The sequence below is a fragment of the Chelonia mydas genome, chromosome 9 (genome assembly GCF_015237465.2).
Source record: "Chelonia mydas isolate rCheMyd1 chromosome 9, rCheMyd1.pri.v2, whole genome shotgun sequence".
NCBI classification, from domain to species: domain Eukaryota; kingdom Metazoa; phylum Chordata; order Testudines; family Cheloniidae; genus Chelonia; species Chelonia mydas.
This window is the reverse complement of record NC_057855.1, coordinates 8,039,795-8,058,950: the sequence shown is the minus strand read 5'-3', so window position 1 is coordinate 8,058,950 and position 19,156 is coordinate 8,039,795. Positions and strand designations below refer to the sequence as shown.

Sequence of the window (19,156 nt, the reverse complement as noted above, 5' to 3'; positions counted from 1 at the left end):
GCAGGAGGGCCCTGGCACCAGGCTGCCAGCCCCACGGGACATGGCTCAGCGGAGCAGGCGGTCAGTCCCTGCCAGTCCAGCAGCAAGCAGGGCCTCCTACCACACTTGGCCCTCGAGGCTTCCTGGGGCAGAGGTGACACATGGTGTCACTCAGCACCAGCCTTTCCACCCCAACAGCAGCACGACAGGCTTCCAGAGGGTATGGGGCTGGGCCCCCTGCACGGGGCAGCAGAGAAAGAGGGGCAGGGTCCAGAGGACTTCACATGGGGGAGCCCGAGAGCCTTCCCTCCCACTCCGAAGAAGATGATCTGGTGGCCAATTCTGTCCTGATGATGCCACACCCCCATTTCAAAGCCAGTTTGAGCCTCATGCTGCAGGGAGCAGAAGCCCAAGGAACCCAGTGTCCGGATGCAGCCCTCACCTGTCCTGGGATGTAATAGGCTCCTTGCGAAGCAGGGTAGGAAATCTGGGAGGGGATCATCATCACCTGGGAAGCAGCTGGATAGACATGAGCAGGCGGGCCGGGCCGGGCCGACGTGTTACTCTGCACCCGGGAAGCACTTGTCGGAGGCTGGGCCCTGCTCTGGTAGAAATGCTTTGGGAGAGAAGGACGGTGGCACTCAGTTAGTCCCAGCAGGGTGCCAGGACCGCCCAGCTCCACGCCCCACAAAGGCAGCTGCTTCCCATCTCTGCATCCCTTATCCAGAGGGCTGGACAGCAGCTACCACTAACCCCGGAGCTGGGGCCACAAGCAGACAGCTAATGTTCCGCCCCCCAGCTGGGATAGGAAAGGCAGTCTAGAGCAGGAGGTGTGAAGAACCAACAGCAAGGCATGGCATGGCATGCCCACACAGCTTGTGGTGTAACTCTGGGACCCTTCTGACACATGGTGCCCAGGCGCTAAGAGGTGATCATCTGACAGCACACATGACCAGCTTCATGGAGTGGCATAGCTGTCATCTGTGCTCATCACAAGATGGCTGCAATCCCCAGCTGGCTCCTCCCACCCCTGGGGCCGTGGGTGTCTCACTGCAGGACCCAAGGTGTGCAGTGCCCCAGGTTGGCTCAGCTCCATTGACACTAGTGGGGATGGACTGGGCCCTACTCTCTTCCCCTAGCAAAAATTCCCATCATTCCTCAAACAGCCATGGAAAACTACAACTCACAGAAGGCACCTGTAGGGAACCACAGGAAGTGGGACAATCTATCTCCCCCTATTCCCCTTAAGCACAATGCTCAAGCTCCATCCAGCCAAAGGCTGCAAACCTAACAGAGCTGATCACAGCCACTCGCAGCACCCTCAGTACAGATGCTGTGGCCTGTGGAGACTACAGGCCCGAGCCAGCCAGGCAGCTGGGACTGCAAGAGAGCACTGAATTCTGGGACATGTCATCTCCACAGGCTGCCCTACAGATGGAGCTGAGCAACCAGCTGGAGCTGGGTGGAATCGCTCTGCATACATAGGGAGCACAAGGAGGGACCATCTCATTAACCAGCTGCTGTGGGGGGTGCTGGGGTGCACCAGGCAAGTCCAGCCCTGCATCTTTCTCCTAGGGGGTCTCCTTTTAAGTGGGAGCAGCCCTGGGCCTTTCCAGACCCCAGTGTAACATCAGAGCCCCCCTGTGCTTGGGAGGGAAGTTACTGCATCCCAATCCTGAGCTCCAGAGCAGCAGTCCACCAACAGCCCCAGCCCAGTGAAGCATGGCAGATAGTAGCACCGTGTTCACACACACATACACACACCACGTGCCCTGTCTCCCACTCCCCAGCCGAGAGCACCACCTGAGCAGGGGTAATGAAAAAGCGTTACCTGAAGAGACCTGAATCCTCCCTGTTAGCGAGCACACACACAAGGGGAGAAGGAAGAGAAAAGAGACAGGAGTTACCCCACAGCCTCACAAGGTCCCAGGCCCCAGGGACAGGCGAGCGCTGCCAGGCCAGAGGCAAACACTGCTGTCGGGGGAGCCGGAGCTCAAGCGGGCTTTTGGTACAAGAACCGCCCGGCTATAAGGGAAGGTCAGAGGGGAGGGCCAGGCGGGAGAGCAGTAAAGCAAGCGTGTCTCATGGGCACAGATGCTGCACCCCTAATGCACGAGAAGGCAGCCCTGGCACCAGGCGATACCTTCAGGGCCACGGCCCACTGGGCTGGCAGGAGGCTCAGGGACCTAACCCCTCCCCATATGCAAGAGCTGGGCAAAAAGACCACAGCAGCCCCTCAACTTCCCTCCCCCAGGATGCCGTGAGCCAGGGCACTTTCTGCCCTTCAGTCCCAGAACGTGCCTCTAGACACCGCGCATGAGGGTGGGGGACTCATTTCACAGCCTGGACTGCCCATTTTCAGGGCCCCCATCCTGAGTACAAAGGGGGGCTGCTGACACCAGCTGATCTGGGATGGGCCTCAGCTTCAGGACCCCAACAGCACCAGGGCCCACCCCCATGAGCTACAACTCCCCTCGCCTCTCCTCCTCCCATCAGACCCTATGTCTTTCTCCATCTCCACGAGCCACCCTGGTCTTCAGCCAGACTCCGGGCAGCGAGGCCCCAAGGTCTGCAGGACAAGCAGAGACGATCTGCAGATTGTGGAGTGCCCCTCTGGCAAACTCCACTCACGCACCAAGAGGCAGAACTATGCAGGTGGTGAATGGGCCTCTCTGCCCTGCTAGGCCAGCCAGAGCCCAAGCTGGGTCTTAACAACAGACCTCGACCTGACCCAAGACAAAGCAGCGGCTACAGTGCTGGAATCCCCTCTCCGGCCTGCGTCTGATCAGTACAGACAGCCCAGAGCTGCCACCTCCAGGGCACAGCTGGTGTGAAGGAAATGCCAATGCGCAGCCCGGCCTCAGGAGCCAGTGCGCCTCTTCCAGCAACCAACTCCAACCAACCGTCCAGAGGAGAATCGGACGCGTGTCCCCCACCAGCCACCGCAGCTCCTCCCCTCCACAGAAACGCTCGGCCCCACTGCAGGGTGTTTCCCATCCCGTGAACCGCCATGTGACCCCACTGTGCCAGACAAGGTGTGGAGCCAACTTCACAGCTGGGGGGTGCAGAGGGAGGTTAAAAGTCAGGGGAGGGACCATAGTTACCAACAAGCTGCCCACCCCTGCTGCCCCCTCTGCTTTGGCAGCAGAGTAGGGACGGGGCCCACCTCACCCTGCAGCCACTGCGTGAGATTGGAGCCATTTTAGTAAGGGACAGGCTGACTGCCATCTTGGGGTGCTGCCCTGGGCGCTGCCAGGGGACTAGTCCATCTGAGGAGCAAGGGCGAGACCACCCATGGGTCAGGCAGAGGCAGAAGCAGCTTTGTGGGGCAGAGTGGGTTGTGGGGCTGGTAGCAGAGAAGCAGCCACATGCTCCAAGCTTCATGCAAGAATCACGTCAAGGTACAGACGCTGCAGTGAAACTCCTATGGCCTCCTACCCAAGGACACCTCTCTCCCCCTTCCCCCCCCGCCCCGAGACACCCACACGGCCAGCAGAGATCCCAGCGCACTGAGCTGTTTGTGTCAGCAGCCCATTGGGCCAGCCAAACCCCCCGGCTCCCCATTCCAGTTGTCTGTCCGGCCCTGCAGAGCCCCAGAGTCTGGCTCCTGGCTCACGTGCACTCGGAGTTTGGTGCGATTCAACCAGCGCTCAGGACCCACTGTCTTTGCGCATCCAGTCACCCACTCTCCCCACGGTGGGACCACCACTGGCCTGAGAATGTGGCAGGGGTCCTGGGCCACAAGGAACCACATGAGACTTTGCCAAGCCTTCCTGCTCCTTGCATTAACCCAGACCAGTCACCCCCGGTGCCCAGTGCAGCAGCCCACACCCTCCCACTCCTCTAGCCCCGCCGTTTCCTTGCAGCATCCAGACAAACACCATGTGGCTGCACCCCCGGGGGTCCGTACGGCATGCGGGGGGCAGGGGCTGGTTAGTACCTGCTGGTGTAAAGTACGAGGCCCTGCTGGAAACTAAGACAGGAAAGAGCGAGGGGAGAGGAAAGAAGAAGCAAGGTCACTTCAGGTTCAGACAAGACTGTGAGGCCTGGGAGGGGGTGGGGGGCAAACACCAGCAGCTCTGCGCTGCGGACGCAGGAAGGGGACGCAGGCCGGGAGGGAGGGTGGGCAGACAGGCAGACCGACATCCATCCCCTCACAGTTCCCCTGCAGTCACCCCCCCTTCCCCTCCCGAGAGAAGAGCACACGTTCATTCAGGCCCACCTCCTCCACACACACGGCTGCGTGCACCACAGGGCCAGAGCCCCGCTCAGGGGAGAGTCCGGGTAGCTCTGCCCTCCCTCTGCCTGGCACGCTGGAGCCCTCCAGCCTGACTCAGAGCTGGGGCCAGCTCAGCACCACAAAACCTGCTCGCCAGCAGATCAAAGGCCCCCCAAGCGCAGCCAGGCTGTCACCCCAGAGAACCACACAACCGGGAGGCAGCAACCGCCCCTGGCCGTCAGAGAACCTGACAGCCAAAAGGCAGCAGGAGTCCCAGCGGCCCCCAGGAAGCCAGCAGCGGCCCTGCCCCAGTGCCCCCTTACCTGTCGAGGCTGGGAAGGCGTATTCATTTGTGTAGCTTGCGACGGGTTAAAAACCACGGGTGCCGTCTGACCAGGTGGAAACGCCGACTGCAGGGAGACAAGGAAGGAGCAGGTTGGCACGGCAGCTACCAGGGCTCCCCAAAGCCACAACCCTGGGACCCTGTACACGGCGCCCCCTGCTGGGCAGTGCCCGGCACCCCTTGGGCTCCAGGCTCTGAGCACGCCTCCCTCACCTGGCGAGCCCAATCCTGACCCCAGGACTGGTCAGCAGGGAGCCGAGCGCTAAACCAGGCGTCTCACCTCGTATCTCAGCGGAGGACAGGATCAGGCACACGCAGGGCTCTGAGGGGAGATGCTCCATCAGCCTCAGAAAAGGGCCGGGAGGGGGTGCAGAGGGGCCCTACCTGTGGAAGTCCAGGAGAAGGGGCAGGGTGTGGGGCTGTCGGGGCTCCTCCTGTGGGCTGTGGAGCTTTGTTCATTTCATGTGGTGCTGCATAAGGATCCCCTCGCTATCTGTGGACAGAGAAACAAAGGACACACGCTCAGCGGAGGCGGCAAGGAGCCTGGGGTGAGCAGGGCAGAGAGAGGAGCTGGGCCGAGGGCAGGGAGTTCCCCGAACGCTAAAACGAGGCCTCAGCCCAGGCGGCTCCGGCAAGGGCTGGCTGATGACTTTGCTGCCTGGGTCCGCTCAAGTCCGCAGCACAAGCAGGCTGGCCCCTGGGGCCCGAGGGTCTGCGTGCCAGGACAAACGAGCCTCAGACTGCAGCTAGCCAGTACAGTCCAACGCGGCAGCGGGGTTTCAGGCAGAGATTGACCACCACAGTCCCAGGAGCAGCTCGAACAGCCAGAGCCAGGCACGGGCAGACACTGCACGAGCTCCTGCTAGTGATCCCCGCAGAAGTGCTCAGTGGACGCCACTCAGCAGGGGCGCTGGTGGTCTAGAATCCAGGGGCCCCACCCCAATGATCATCCCTGGTCCCATTTATCTTCTCCCTCAACCATTCCTCGTTTCCTTGACATTCTACTGTCTCCCCTTCCCCATGGCCACACCCCACCACCAACAGTAAGTCCTGGGTGCCCTCAATATCTGGAAAGGGCTCCTCACCCCTGTGCATTACTGAGGTAACACCAACAGTGGGTGGGGGGATTATCTCAGAGCAGCCTGTACCCCCAGGTACGGGCTCACCTGCCACCCCCTCCCCAACACAAACAGACAAACATTTCAGGAGGTCGGAAGTGCCATAAAGTCAAGAGACCAAACAGGGCGCAAGGCAGCAGGAACCCGGCCGTGCCCCCCACAGCCAAGAATGGACCCAGCCACAATCACTGGTTACAGGGAGGGGAAGCCGAGAACTCTCCCAGCTTTAAGATCGTTAGGAGCTGGGGGAGACACCTCTCCCACAGACCTGGAACCTCGGTGAATCCCCCCCTTATTAGTTCTCAGGTACTACAGGGGGCAGTCCAAGCACTGCAGGGGCCCCTCCATATCACACCCCAAGAGCTAAGCCGGGTCGGTTCCCCGCAGACATGCAAAGGGCGTGGGGGTGGCAGCTTCTCTTGGGGATGCAGCCCGCCAACCCCCTCCCTCCCAGAGACCACTAGCCACAGACAGTCGGGAGCCCCATGGACCCAGGCCTCCCCAGCTCAGGAAGAGTGAAGAATCCACTGACCTAGGCTTGAACCCTGCTACAGGGACCTGCCTGGGCCCATCTACACAATAGGGGCAGGCCAGGCCCCCCAGCTCAGCTCCCCACAAGCTCATGACCCGCCCCATCGGCCTGCAGCTCCCACAGGCCAGACAAATGTGTTTCTAGAGAAAGAAGGCCACACTGGGAACTGGATCCCCACAGCACGGCAGCCTCACAGTCCCACAGGGATTCCTGCTGGGAGCTGCCCCACAGCCACTGTTCCTGCCCTGCTCCCTGCTGTGCCAGGCTGGGACTGGCACCACGAGCAAGGGCTGTGCTCACCCACAGCCAGAGAGAGGTCTGCTGGGGGGGGATTCCCTGCCCCGTTCTCGCTGGGTGCCGGATCCGGAGAGCAGCAGGGAGAGCCCAGACCCATCTCCGATGCTGACAGGCCTTGCCCCAGAGAGGACTCCCTGGCTGCTGCTGCTTCCCCTCCCCCTTGGTTACAGTGCAAAAGCCACAGTGACAGAGCATGGGGAGCCTGAGACCAAGCTGGGGGGGGGGGGGGAAGGGGGTAGAGAGAAGACCATTGAACTCACTGAACCCCGCTGGAGCACAGAACCGCCATATGGAAGTGCCAGCCAGAGGCAGCCCAGGCCAGCCCTGCCAGGGAACCCTCCCCAGCCATCCAAGCCAAACAAACAGAGCCCGGCTCCCGCTGTAACCTGATGCTCAGAGTCAGCATTCCAGGCATGGGGAAGGCACAGCCAGTGCAGATCAGGGGGCGGCCATCTCGGTGCAGGGGAGCTTCACCACCGCCAGACCCTCTCCTAGCACCCCTGGGAATCACGGCCAGTCCCCCCAGAGGTTACCGCCAGCTGCCAGGGGCAGGATCCCACAGCAGCCTGGGTCACATAAGGGGGGAAAAAGAGCTGCGGGCGCAGTCCGTGGGCCCAGTGTTTCCTGCATCCTCCCCACTGCCCTCAGCTCTGACCCCTGGGGTCCCACTGCATTTCAGGAGCCTTTTACCCGCTGCAGTCCAGGGGCTTTTAAAAGCAACCAGGTCCTTGCTGCCTGTCTAGGATGAGCAGAGGGGCTAGGAAGAGCCCAGCCTCCCCAAGGAGTCCACACCAAAGCCCTGCAAAGCAGGGCCTGCACGGCCGGAAGCAGGTGGGTGAGCAGGCCCAAGCACCGCGCATGCCCATTGCCGTGCAGCATGGTAAACACTGGGCACCCCACATGACAGAACCCGCTCAAAGCCAACCTCCCCACTGGAGATGTGTGTCTGCAGAGCGGGCTGGGGGTCGCCCCGGGGGGCCTGGGGTTGGGGATCTGCGAGGGGCAGAGGTGCCCACTAAGGTCACTGCCATTCTCAGCCCCATAGCACGCAGCACTGGGTCCAACGCCCCCAGTGCAGGCAGCACCCCCGCCCCCACCAAGGGCTAGCATTTCAGAGACTGTCTCCCGGCCATTGGCATACACCCTGACCCAGCATCCCACAGCGCTGACCAGCCCACCCCAGCCCAGGAGTGGCTTGGCTGCAGCCTTGGATGTGCCCGGAGCCCAGAACTCAGCAGCTGCCGACCCCAGCCTGGACGAAGCCCTGGAGAACAGGACACAGCAACAATCCGACCTGAGACCTCAGGAAAGAGGGTGCTAGATGGGACCGACCAGCACTCTCTAACTGCCCTCCTCCACCTATCCAGGGCGGAAGCCAAGGGCCCAGGGTGTGGCTCTCTGCCCTAGGCCCCTCCCCTGCAGCCTGGCAGGGTGCCTGGAGTGCATACCCAGGCTCTCAGCCCTTCCCTGGGGGAACACCGAGCTTGGGGGAATTGTAATATTCTTTTGGGATAACACCAGCAAGTTACTCAAGAAGGGGTGGGGGTGGGGGGGAGAGAGACTTTGGACTGCTGAGAAGTTCCTGACTGTGCAGTGACACCCCCCAGGAATGGGGGAGCCCAGGTCTCGCAGGCCTCTCCCCAGCACAGCTCTGATCCACACTGCAGCCAGACCGAGCACTCCCCACGGAGAGTCGGAACACCCGGTCAGCCTGGCGTACACACAGCGATCATTACAGTGCCATGTAGGGAACCCGCCTCACCCCCCGATACACACAGACAGGAGAGAGAAGGATACTCACCCCTGCCCCGGGAAAAAGCTAGGCAAGCTGAGCGGGTCTGTAGAGATCTTTCATCCAACTGACTTCAAGAGAGAGGAAAATCAGCCTGCAAACCTGCCCGCTTGCGGTGGGGAGGGCCAGGCGAGCCAAACATGGGCAAGGCAGGGGAGAGCCCCCCGCCCCCACCCCAGGGAGGACGGGAACATGCCTGCCAGGGTCAGATCGCAGAGTCTGCTGCAGTGCAGAGACACCGAGAGGGAGAGCCAGCCTGAGCAGCCAGGGAGCATCCGAAACCCCACCCACAGGCAGAGCCATGCGGCCTCAGCACTGCCCAAACCAGTCAGAGAAACCCGTCTCCATGCATGAGTCACTCGTGCTGCACACGCTCCCCGGCAGGCAGGAGAGGAGCTGAGCCCCACGCCAGGCGCTCCCTGCCCTGCCTCTCCCCTCGCCATGCAAAGCAACCAGACACCCACCTGTGCCAACGGCACTCACGCAGGCTGGAGGCAGACAGACTCTGTGCGATTCCACCAGAGCTCCACCCAGGCTGCCCCCCCCCAGCAGTCTGCTCTGGCAAACCAAGAACCCCCCACACACACACCTCTGCCCTCCGAGAAGAGGGAGGGGCAGCAGGGGGCAGCGCAGCAGCATCACCCTCCTCCCTTGGGAGCTGGAAGGCAGCCTGGTAATGAAATGCGCAGGTGGCACTAAATGGGGGAGCTGCAAACCGCAGCCAGGAGGGAGGATGGTGCAGAGGGGCAGGAAACAGCACCAATGCCACCTGGGAGACAGGCAGCTGGGGAGCCGGAGTGGGGGGAAGGGCACAGCACACCAGGGAGGAGTTTGCCATGGGACACAGTTGCAAAAAGCCCACTGCAATTTAGGGGCTGCGTATGCCATGGCCTCCCATGCACGAGCAGGGTGGGCACCATCCCATTCCATATGGTTCTGGGGAGACTCCCCCCATCCCCACCTCAGGCCCCTCCCCACAGATGCAGGGTCACTTAACCCTTCAGTAGCAAAGGCCTTGACATGCCTCTGGCCCTGCTCCCATTTCACAGGTGGGGAAACAGGACTAGACAGAGAGCCTGGACACCCCCTGTGACCACACACAGGCCTCTAGACCACACCCACCTCCCCTACAGACCAGGGTGCAAATTCCTTAGCCTTGCTAAACCCCAGCTTGGGTATTTACGGAACATGGGGCACTATCACCTCACCTTCCCCGCAGCGGAGAGGCTCCTGGGACCCTGAAAGCCCACATTCAGTGGAGGACCATGTCCCTGAGGCCAGAAGCCACCTTGCAATCCTCAGCCACCCTCCCTCCCCAGGTGCAGCTCACTACACCAGCCAGTGGCTGTTCCTGGCAGCTGGTGATGCTAGATTGTGTAATGCTGCTGCCCTGCTAATCCAGCCTGGCGGGCCCACTCCCAAGGCCAGGTCGGGGCACTGGGAGGAGGATGCCCACTGCTCTGCACTTGGGGACCCCACCCTGTGCAGAACTGTGAGAGCTCCAAGCTGCAGGCCATAGCAGGCAGGCTCACGGAGCAGGGTAAGGGTCTCTAGGCAGCAGGCCCTGCCATATGCTAGGGAGACACCAGAATTGCGCTCAGGGGACTGGCATCCTGAGCACTCGGGGGATGGGGGGGAAGGGAGGTGCTCCCCCCTCCTCCCCGTCAGGTGCTCATGCACACACAAAAGCTTTAGCCACTCAAGGTCTCTGTCAGCCCAACAGTGATTAGACCAGCCATCCACGTTAAACAAACACCTCAAAGGTTATGTCCAGATACCAGCCCACAAGAGCCAGAAGCCCATGCCCCAACGCTGCCAGCTTGTCCTCGCCTACCCCAAGATGGGCCAAGGGCCATGAACTCCTGGGCCTGGCAGGTTAAAACCCCATCCACAGGGGCAGATAAAGGGCACTGCAGAGACTGAACCAAGGTGGCATAGGGAATAGGCTGGCTCATTGGTCAGCTCAAGCAGCCAGGCCCCCTGGCTCCTCCATTGAGGAGCACAAACACCACCCCCTCATCAATATGGAGGTTCAAAATCTGCCCCAGGGTAAGCAGCAGCCTGGGGAGCTGGTGTCCACCCGTGGAGCTCTCCTCCTCCATCCTGGGGTGTGGGACTGTTTGTCAGCCCTTGATTTTATTACAAGGCAAGCTTCTCTGGGCAAGGACAGCGTCCTCTTTGCCTGTGAAGTGCCGTGCACTATGGGCCACGCCAGCTTCAGGCTGACACAGCCCCAAGGACATGTTCCCTTTGACCCTGATCAGCATCCCAGCAACAGCTCATTAACAGCTGGACCTGGGCAGAACTAGCCCAAGCAGCAGGGATGTGGCAGCGTTAGGGTTCGTTGTACTCTAGTGCCCCCCATGTTTCCAGCAGGATCGGGGCCCCATTGGGCAGAGCACTGGACAGTAGGGATGTAAATATCAGTTTAAAGAATTAACCCGTTAACTGAGTAAAATTATATTGTTTAACTGGTTAACTGAGGTCGCTCCGGCTGGCCTGGCACGGCGGGGGCTGGGGTTGCGGCCCGGCCAGCACGGGGCCGCCAGGGTTAACGGTTAAGGTCGGTTGACAGTAAGTCTAGCGCTTACCGGTTAACCGCTTAACCTTTTACATCCCTATTGGACAGACAGCAAAATATTTACAAACTAGCTAGATCCCAGGGCGTCCACATCTTCAGAGTCCTCCCAAATCTTTGTTGGTTAGGGGGCTCCCGGGTTCCGACCCACCCACTCAGGCAGAGCCGGGAGAAGTTCTCCCTTACTCAGGACCTTCCTGCCCTTTTGCAGGTTTGAGATTTAAGCCAGGTGCTAAAATACCTTTAAACCACCCCAGTGACTCTGCCTCAGATTTCTGAGAGGCAAGAGGAGAGCCAGGGTCATGAGGAATTACAAAGGGTTTCTATCTCATCCACAGACGCCCCACACCGAAGCGTCACTGCGTTCCCCTGCTTGCTCTGGGGTCACTAGGGGCAAGGAGCGAGGCACTCCTCCTCCTGGACCAGGGAACGCCTAGCATTAGCGGGTGCTCAGACCCACCCCACCGCTAGCTCCAACCTTGAGATGGCAGCACCCTCTGCTCCCCACTACATCAGGGCCACAGGGCGTACTCGGTCTCATTTAGCCTGGGAACTCCTGGAGGCCAGGCCTGAATTCCCTGCTCCGTACAGTGCCAAACACACCAGCAGCTTTTACTAAGCCAGTCCCCTGCCCTAACCTGAGCCAGGTCAGCCAGACATTTCAGAAAGCAACCTCCTGTGTGGAATCAATAGCTGGAGCTCACTTAGCTTGATGTTCACTTCCTAATGGGAGGCAGAAAAACATCCGGCTCCTTAGGTAGCTATTTTAATTGTCTGCTAGGTTCACCTGAAAATAGCCCTGCTGCAGCTTGGATGAGAGGGAAGGCGTTAACCTCCTTTGTAACAACCACCCAATATGCAATTAGTATGGAGGCAAACAGCTTGCTCTCCAGTTTACAGCCCAGCTATTTGAAGTGGCTAATATATGACCCCAGTCCCTGAAATATAAGGGAAGAGAGGCAGAGTATTAACCTAGTCAACAGGGGCTGGGGTTGCATCAGATCCCAAAGCAAGCGGAGTCAGGCCTGGCTGGAGACCTCCAACGAAAAGCTGGGGCTGAGGAGGGCCGCACATTAGCATGGCACTGGGCCTGCTGGAGGTGCTGACTTTGAGTAGAAATAACTGAGGCCCACAGCACTTTTGTGGAGAGGCTGATCACACTCTACCCACCACAAGTCCCGTCCCCCCCGTCCCCGGGAGCTTTTGGGAATAATCCTTCCTGTGCTTATTTCGGGGGGGGGGGGGGGGGGGGGGGGGAGACGGGGATGGCAGCATCTGGGCCCCTCCGATTCCTAGAGCAGCAGAGCTAAACTAGCATGAACTCAGTGTCTCTCTGCTTCTCCACAAGCAGGAACCAGGCAGCAGGAGCCGCTGTTGGTACTGGGGTGGGGAGGGAGGAGGAAGCAGTGTGCGTCTCCTCTCTCTGTTCCTGGCACAGAGAATGGTGCCTGGGCTGCTCCCGCAGGTAGCACATCCCTGGCACTGCTGTGCCCATTGGACCAGAGCGAAACGGAGGAGGAAGGGCACAGCCACCATCTTAGAGAAGAGGCTAAACAGGGATGGGGGGAGGTGTTCTGGATGAGAAGGGGCATGGGCACCATTCACCCTGGTTCTTCCCTGCAGCCCCAAGCCAAGCAGAGCGAGTTAGGAATAGGCCTATGGAACAATGATCCCTCCCTACTCTACAGCGCCATCCCCTGGGTGTAGCAGAGTCAGAGACGACCGTTTTAGGGGCCAATTTTATTCTGCTACTTTTGTCTCCTGTAAGCCCTGTAGGGCCAGTCCAGCTGCAGGAGAGGGAACTGGATTCCAGGCTGGATTCCAAAACTGTTACTGAAATGCAAGAAGTGGCATGGGGCTCCACAGATGCTAATGGGGGGCAGAGCTCAGCCCGCAGGCGGTACACGCCAACCTTGTGCCCCAGTCCGAAGGATCTAGTTCCCTTCTCAGATGCCAAGGAAGAAGCTGCAGGGCAGCGACTTTACTTGTAAACTGAGCCCTTTTGACCTGGAGTCACGGAGAGGGTAAACAGGGAGCCCTCAATGCCAGTTTCACATTAAGTCCCCTTCAAGGGTGTTTGTGGCAGCCCCAAGACTGTTCTCATGAGAGGTCACAGAATAAACGAGCTCCCGCTATCCCACAGACATAATTGCAGAGATCAGATCAGAGGACACCCCCCACTCACAACTTCAGACACTGCCCCCTCCCTGGAGAACATGCACACCCCACCCCACCCTGCCAGAACCAACGGTTTGGAAAGCAGGGCACCAAGAATCCCTGTTTTTTCCTCTGCTTTGATACAGGAGAGCGCGCGTGCCCAGGAAAACGTCTCAGACACAACCGGGTTTATGGAGCAAAACACAGACAGGAGAAGGGTAAACAGCCCCCTGGGTAGCCCGGCTTTGAACTCCCCCTGGCCACAGTCCAGAGGCTTACGGGGAGCAGCGCGCAGCAAATGGATCCCGAGCGCTCAGTGGGCGCGACATGAGGTACCCCGCAAAGAGGAGGCACAAGCACGTACGCCCCAGGGATATGAGCTGTGGGGCACCTCACCAGCCCCCACGACCACCAGGGCAGGGGGGCCCCAGAACCTGCATCGCCATATGTAACAGGCAGGTGGGGGACCCCCCCCCCCCTCCGGACAGGCTCCTCGGGGGGCCCCAGAGCCCGCTCCCCAGAGACCATCCAACAGGCGCCCCCTCCCACTGGCCCGCCCTTCCCGGCCGGGGCTGGTGCCGGCGGCGCACGGAGCCGAGGGAAGGGCCCGGCGGCGGCCTCTGCCAAGGACACGTGTCACTCCCGGCGGCGGCCATGGCTTCCCGGGAGAGGCCCGAGCGGGAGCCGGCGCCTCCGCGCCACGGCCGCCGGGGGGAGGCAGCCAGAGCCGGCGCCGCAGACCCTGCCCGGGCCCGACGGAAGGAAGCCGGGCGGCAGCGGCGACACGTGGGGGCCGGGCCTAGACACCGGCTTGGGAGAGGCCGGGGCTGGGCCTACGGACGGGGGGAGCCGAGAGCACGTGGGGGCTGCCGCTCGGTACTGGATAAAGGCCTTGGGGGAGGGGCCAGGCATGGGGGAGGGGGCTAGAGAGGCCCATTCAGGCCCCTATAGACGCCGGATATTTAAGGGGAGGGGTCAGGTGGGGGGCGGGGGTGCGCTCAGGCCCCTATAGCACAGAGACGCCGGGCATTGTGTGTGTGGGAGGGGGCGCCGGGGGCTCAGGCCATTATACGCACCAGGCATTTGGAGAGGAGGGGGGGACACAGACGTGGCAAACCATAAGGGATTATACGTACCAGAGGGAGGCAGGAGCTACCCTCGGGGCCTATAGACGGCAGGAATTCGGGAAGGAAATGGATGCACTCAAGCCCTATAGGCAGCGGGGGTGGGAGGGGGAAGCGCGGGCGAGGTGCGTTAAGACCCTATAGACACCAAAAGGGGGGGGGGCGGTTCAGGCCCTATAGACAACGAGCCTTTGAAAAGGGCCGCTGGGATCAGGCGCTATAGACAGCGGGAGATCAGTCAGGCCGTGCAGATACTTGGGGGGGGGCCCCCACTGGGGAATTTCGCCCCCCCCCAGACGGCGGAGATGTGGGCTTGGCAGGCGAACCAGGGCCGAAGAATGTGCGTGTGGACGGTGGGGCGGGGGCCCGCAGGCCCCACGGAAACAGGGCGGGGGGAAGAGGTCAGGCCCCCCGATGTGGTGTACGGGGGGGGAGGGGGAGGACATCCGGGCGGCGGGAGGGCGGATCAGGCCCTGCAGAGCCGGAGACAGCGGGCCCCGGGGGGCCGGGGCGGAAGGAGCGAGATCCCGGTCTCTGCCCGCCCAGGCCGAGCCCCAGGCCCGCGCAGGGCCGCTCCCCTCCCCGCCAGCCGCGCGCGGGCGCCGGGGGCTCCATGCGGCCGGGCCGGGCCGCGACCCCCCACCCCACGTGGTGGCCGGGCGGGCGCGGGGCCGGGGCGGGCGGCGCGGGGCCCGGGGGCGGCGGGGCCGGGCTCCCCCGGGGGCGGATGGCGGCGGATTGCTCGGGCCCCGCTCCCGTCCCGGCATGGCCGAGGGAGGCGGCGCCGCCCGGCCGGCCCGCCCCGGCCCCCGTTACCTTCAGTCTCCTTCAGTCCGAGCGGCCCGACGCAGCCGCAGCGCAGCCCAGCACGACCATTTCCGGAGCCGCTCCGCGGGGAGGGGCGGGGCCAGGCCGGTCACGGGGCGGAGGAGGGGGCGGGGCCGGCTGAGGCCGAGCTGCGCCCCGCCCCGCCCGCGGCGGCACCCGTGTCACGTGACCGACCGACCGCCCCCTTCCGGGGCGCCCGGCTCTGCGGTCAGGTGACTCGGACCGCGACGGAACCTTTATCATGTGACCTGCCGTCAGCCAGTGCGCTTGGTCAGGAGCGGCGCTCACGTCATACGGCGCGCTGCCGGTTCCCACCTTCCCGCTCACATGTGACAAGCACGTGTCAGGTGTGGGAGGCGGGGTGCTCCAGGGAGGCTGCCCCGGCCTGTCAGCCTCCCCCACACGCACCTCTCCGGGGTTTAGGATCCCCCCGCCTGGCACTTTAGCACCCCCACACACACCCCTCGTCCTCGGGTCCCCCCCCCACACACCTCCTAGGCTTGCCAGGGGTCCAGGTCGAAGAAGGACCCTGGCGGCTCCACTCAGCACCACTGACCAGCCCATTAAAGGTCCAGTCAGGGGGGCCAAGGCAGGCTCTGTGCCTGCCACGGCTCCACACAGCTCCCGGAAGCAGCGGCAGGTTCCCGCTCCGGCTCCTACGTGTAGGGGCAGCCAGGGGGGTCCGCACACTCCCCCGCCCCAAGTGCTGGCTCTGCAGCTCCCATTGGCTGAAAACTGCAGCCAGTGGGAGTTGTGGGGGCAGCGCCTGCCGACAGGGCAGCGCGCAGAGCGGCCTGGCCGCACCTCTGCGTAGGAGCCAGAGAGGGGACATGCTGCTGCTTCCAGGAGATGCTTGAGGTAAGCGTCGCCCAGAGCCTGCACCCCTGATGTGCCCGCCCCCGTGCGTGCTCCAACCCTCTGCCCCAGCCTGGAGCCCTCTCCCATACTTCAAACCCCTCAGCTCCACCCCCAGCCTGGAGCCCCCTCCTGTACCCTAAATCTCTCATCCCTGGCCCAACCCCAGAGCCCGCACCCCCAGCCAGAGCCCTCACCCCATCCCGCACCCCAACCCCCTGAGCCAGCCCTTTGAGCAAGTGAGTGAGGGTGGGGAGAGCAAGCAACAGAGGGAGGGGAGATGGAGTGAGTGGGGGCAGAGTGGGTAAGAAGTGGGGCCTCGGAGGAGGGGTGGGGCAAGGGTGTTCGGTTTTGCGTGGCAACCCTAACACCTCTCCCTAGGCTTTGCACACACCCTCCCACACACACACCTCTCCCTAGGTTTAACAGTTGCCCTCCCACACCTTCCCCCTAGGTTTAGCACCCCCCCAGGCCTTGCACCTATTCCCTCCCACAGAAACACACACACCTCCCCCCACACTTTGACCTAGGTTTAGCACTCCCCCCAGGCCCTCCTCCTAGGTTTCGCACCCCCCCCCCCGGCCTTGCACCTATTCCCCCCCAGACACACACTCCCCCCTAGGCTTAGCATTCCCCACCCAGACCTGGCTCTCTGCCCCACACACACCCCAAGGCTTGGTACCTTGCCCACACTCTTGAGTCTGATGCCCTCTCCCCCACACATGCACATTCTAGGCCTGGCACTCTACTCTGCCCATGGCCTGGCATCCTAGACACGACCACACACACATTCCCCAGCATGATGCTGCCTACCACCAACCCCCACAACACATACACCCATCCATCCAAGTCTGGCACCCTGCCCTTTTACCACTCATACATCTATCTCACCCCCACTGTTCCCTCTAAGCTGTGCGCTTGTGCGCGCGCACACAGATCCTAAACCCCGCACACACGGCAAAATGCCGCGCGCGCATTGTCCGCGTCCCAACCGCACTTTGGTCGGGACGCCCTTTGTCCCGATATCGGGGACCGCTCACCGTCACCGCCCCCGGCCCCCAACCTGACCCTAGGAGCCAGGCAGACCTGCTGGCTCTTAGGGTCTCTGTGCGCTGCCGACGCCTGCAAGCCCTGCTCCGCAGCTCCGGCAGCTCCCATTGGTGCTTTTCCCGGCCAATAGGAGTCACGGAGCTCGCGCTTGTGGTGGGCGCAGCATGTGGAGAGTCTGGAGACCCCCCCTCCCTCGCCACTCTGACCCTAGGAGCCAGAGACCTCCCAGCAGGCCAGGGAAGGGGGCAGGGCATGATGGAGTGAGTGTCTGGGAGGTCTGTGGTGGAGTACTAGGCTGTGAGGGTGTGGAGGGCACTGGGCAAGGTTTGTGTGTTTTGGGGTGCTAGGCAGTAGGGGCCTGTTGGGGGGTGCTGGGCAGTGGGGGTCTGTGTGGGACATTGTTTAGTTGTGGTGGTGGGACTGTGGGGAAGGGCACTGGGTGGGAGGGAGGAGAAATCTGTGTGTATTGGGAAACTAGCAAGTGGGGGGTTCTGTGTGGGGTGCTGGGCAGCTGTGGTGGGGCTGTGGGCGGCGGGCACTGGGCAGGGGTGGTGGTGTGCACAGCACTGTGCATTTGTGGTGGAAATGTGGGGGGCTTGTGGGGAGGCTCTGGGCATAGTGGGTTCAGGGGGTGCAGGGCAGCTGAGCTGTGTGGCTCTCTTCCCCACCCCCCGATTCGCCCAGTGTGTCCTGATATTTCACTCTTGCGATCTGGTCACCCTATTTACAGGCGACTTTTGACATTGTTCGCCCGCCATCTATCAACACAGCCAGATTCTACTAGTTGGCAAGGGGGGGAAAGGGAAAGGAGGGCAATGACTCGTACCCCTCCCCGCCAGCATTTCAAACGTGGAACGTTGATCACGTTGGAACGGTCGGGACTCACACATCTCCTTGTAGTCTGTTCATTTGGCTGTGTACAAACTCAAGTATGAGCAAATAAGTCAAAATGCCTGGCCATAGTTGCTAAGGAACTGCAAAGATTTCCCAGAAATGAATAAAGGTAAATGTTGTTTTCGTGATTGAAATCTTTCAAAGGCATTGGACTTCATACATTTACTCGTGATGTTTTACCATTTTCCCATGTTTTTTTGCCACAGATGCATGGACATGATCGGAGCTATGCACAAACTTCCGGTATCCTGATCTGAATGATCTCCCATTTGCCCTTTTGTTGAGTCATGCTGTTAAGCGCATTGAAATAGTAGCCATATAATAAAAATATTAATTTTAAATAAACCAATCTGGTAAAAAATCAATCCCAAAATGTCACTGTCTAGAGGTCTAAAGCGTAAAAGAACAGCGACTTCATTTAAATCTGGATGGCTGGATGAGACTATAGAGACGGTTACACCAAAGTCACACAGCGTAATGCTTGTTAAACTTCATGAAATATTCACATATCATGAGGACAACGGAGTGGTTTGTGTATATTGTCGAGACGCAAGAGCTTCGGGAGAATTTTCAACAGGAAGAATGTGGAATGGTGTATGGAAGTTGGATTTCTTAAAGCATCATGTGTCAAATCCCTATGCTCAAAATACGAAGAATTTCTTGCTGAAGAGATTGTTATAGTCAGTCAGTACAATGACTTCAAGTTTGCAGAAGCCGAAAGAATCAAAAGCCAATTGGTTTTAAGTTTCCCGAATATGGTGACATTTGCTCACCAGAACGAACAGTTTCAGGATCTTGCAAAGTTGTTAGATATTGGAGGAACATTCCTAGCCTCAAGTGCAGACTGTGAGCGTGGCTTTAGCGTAATGAACACTCTAAAAAACAAACTACGGAATTGTTTACAAGCAGATCATTTGGACATGCTGATGTGTATTAAAAGTTACCAGCTGGATGGAGGACTGATAGATCTGGACAGAGTTTATATTGAATGGGCAAATGAAAAAGATCTCAGGGAAAAACAGTAAGGTTAGTTTAGCAGTCTTTGATATTTCGACCAATAAGGAAATTAAAATGCATTTGTAATTGCATATCTTATTCTTGGCTGATAATCATTTATTGATTTTTTCAGGAAAATTTTAAATTTAAAACACAAACTCTTGTTTTTCTTTTTTTACTTATGTCGTCTCTATCTGAAAACCCATATAAATTTGCTCACATGGAAAAGTACAGGAAACTACTTATGTAGCTTTAGCTTCTTCTAAGGGGATTCAGCATGTGGAAGTGAGGAGCCAGGACCCACCTGGCCCACCACTGATCCCCTGCCTTCCATCTGAGAACCATTGATCTCACAGACATGATGCAACAAGGAGGGAGAGAACAGCCATGATGG

General features: G+C 60.3%; 1 protein-coding gene and 1 long non-coding RNA gene across 28 annotated transcripts in view; one reads left to right on the top strand and one right to left on the bottom strand.

Annotated features, from left to right (window-relative positions):
• The window catches only part of EIF4G1 (eukaryotic translation initiation factor 4 gamma 1), a 44,165-nt gene extending 29,071 nt beyond the window's left edge, over positions 1–15,094 (bottom strand). For 5 of the 26 annotated variants that reach the window (XM_043522151.1, XM_043522156.1, XM_043522157.1 and 2 more), the window contains exons 1-6: positions 14,956–15,094; positions 4,926–5,034; positions 4,522–4,608; positions 3,920–3,952; positions 1,811–1,831; positions 422–595 (exon numbers count right to left, since the gene is read on the bottom strand). In XM_043522151.1, coding sequence (XP_043378086.1) covers positions 422–595; positions 1,811–1,831; positions 3,920–3,952; positions 4,522–4,608; positions 4,926–5,000 — 390 coding nt within the window. In that variant the 5' untranslated portion in view covers positions 5,001–5,034; positions 14,956–15,094. Of the gene's footprint in view, positions 1–421; positions 596–1,810; positions 1,832–3,919; positions 3,953–4,521; positions 4,609–4,821; positions 4,841–4,925; positions 5,035–8,289; positions 8,529–14,955 lie in introns of those variants that run through there. The other 21 variants (XM_037908527.2, XM_043522161.1, XM_043522167.1 and 18 more) reach the window with 14 other exon arrangements.
• Positions 15,095–15,161: 67 nt separating this feature from the next.
• LOC122461623 lies at positions 15,162–18,767 on the top strand. 2 transcript variants are annotated; one of them, XR_006283638.1, is made up of 3 exons: positions 15,162–15,314; positions 17,643–17,875; positions 17,973–18,767. It is a non-coding gene; the product is annotated as an uncharacterized LOC122461623 (long non-coding RNA). The 2 variants fall into 2 exon arrangements; XR_006283639.1 differs by lacking the exon at positions 15,162–15,314 and adding an exon at positions 16,012–16,061.
• The last annotated feature ends 389 nt before the right edge of the window (positions 18,768–19,156 follow it).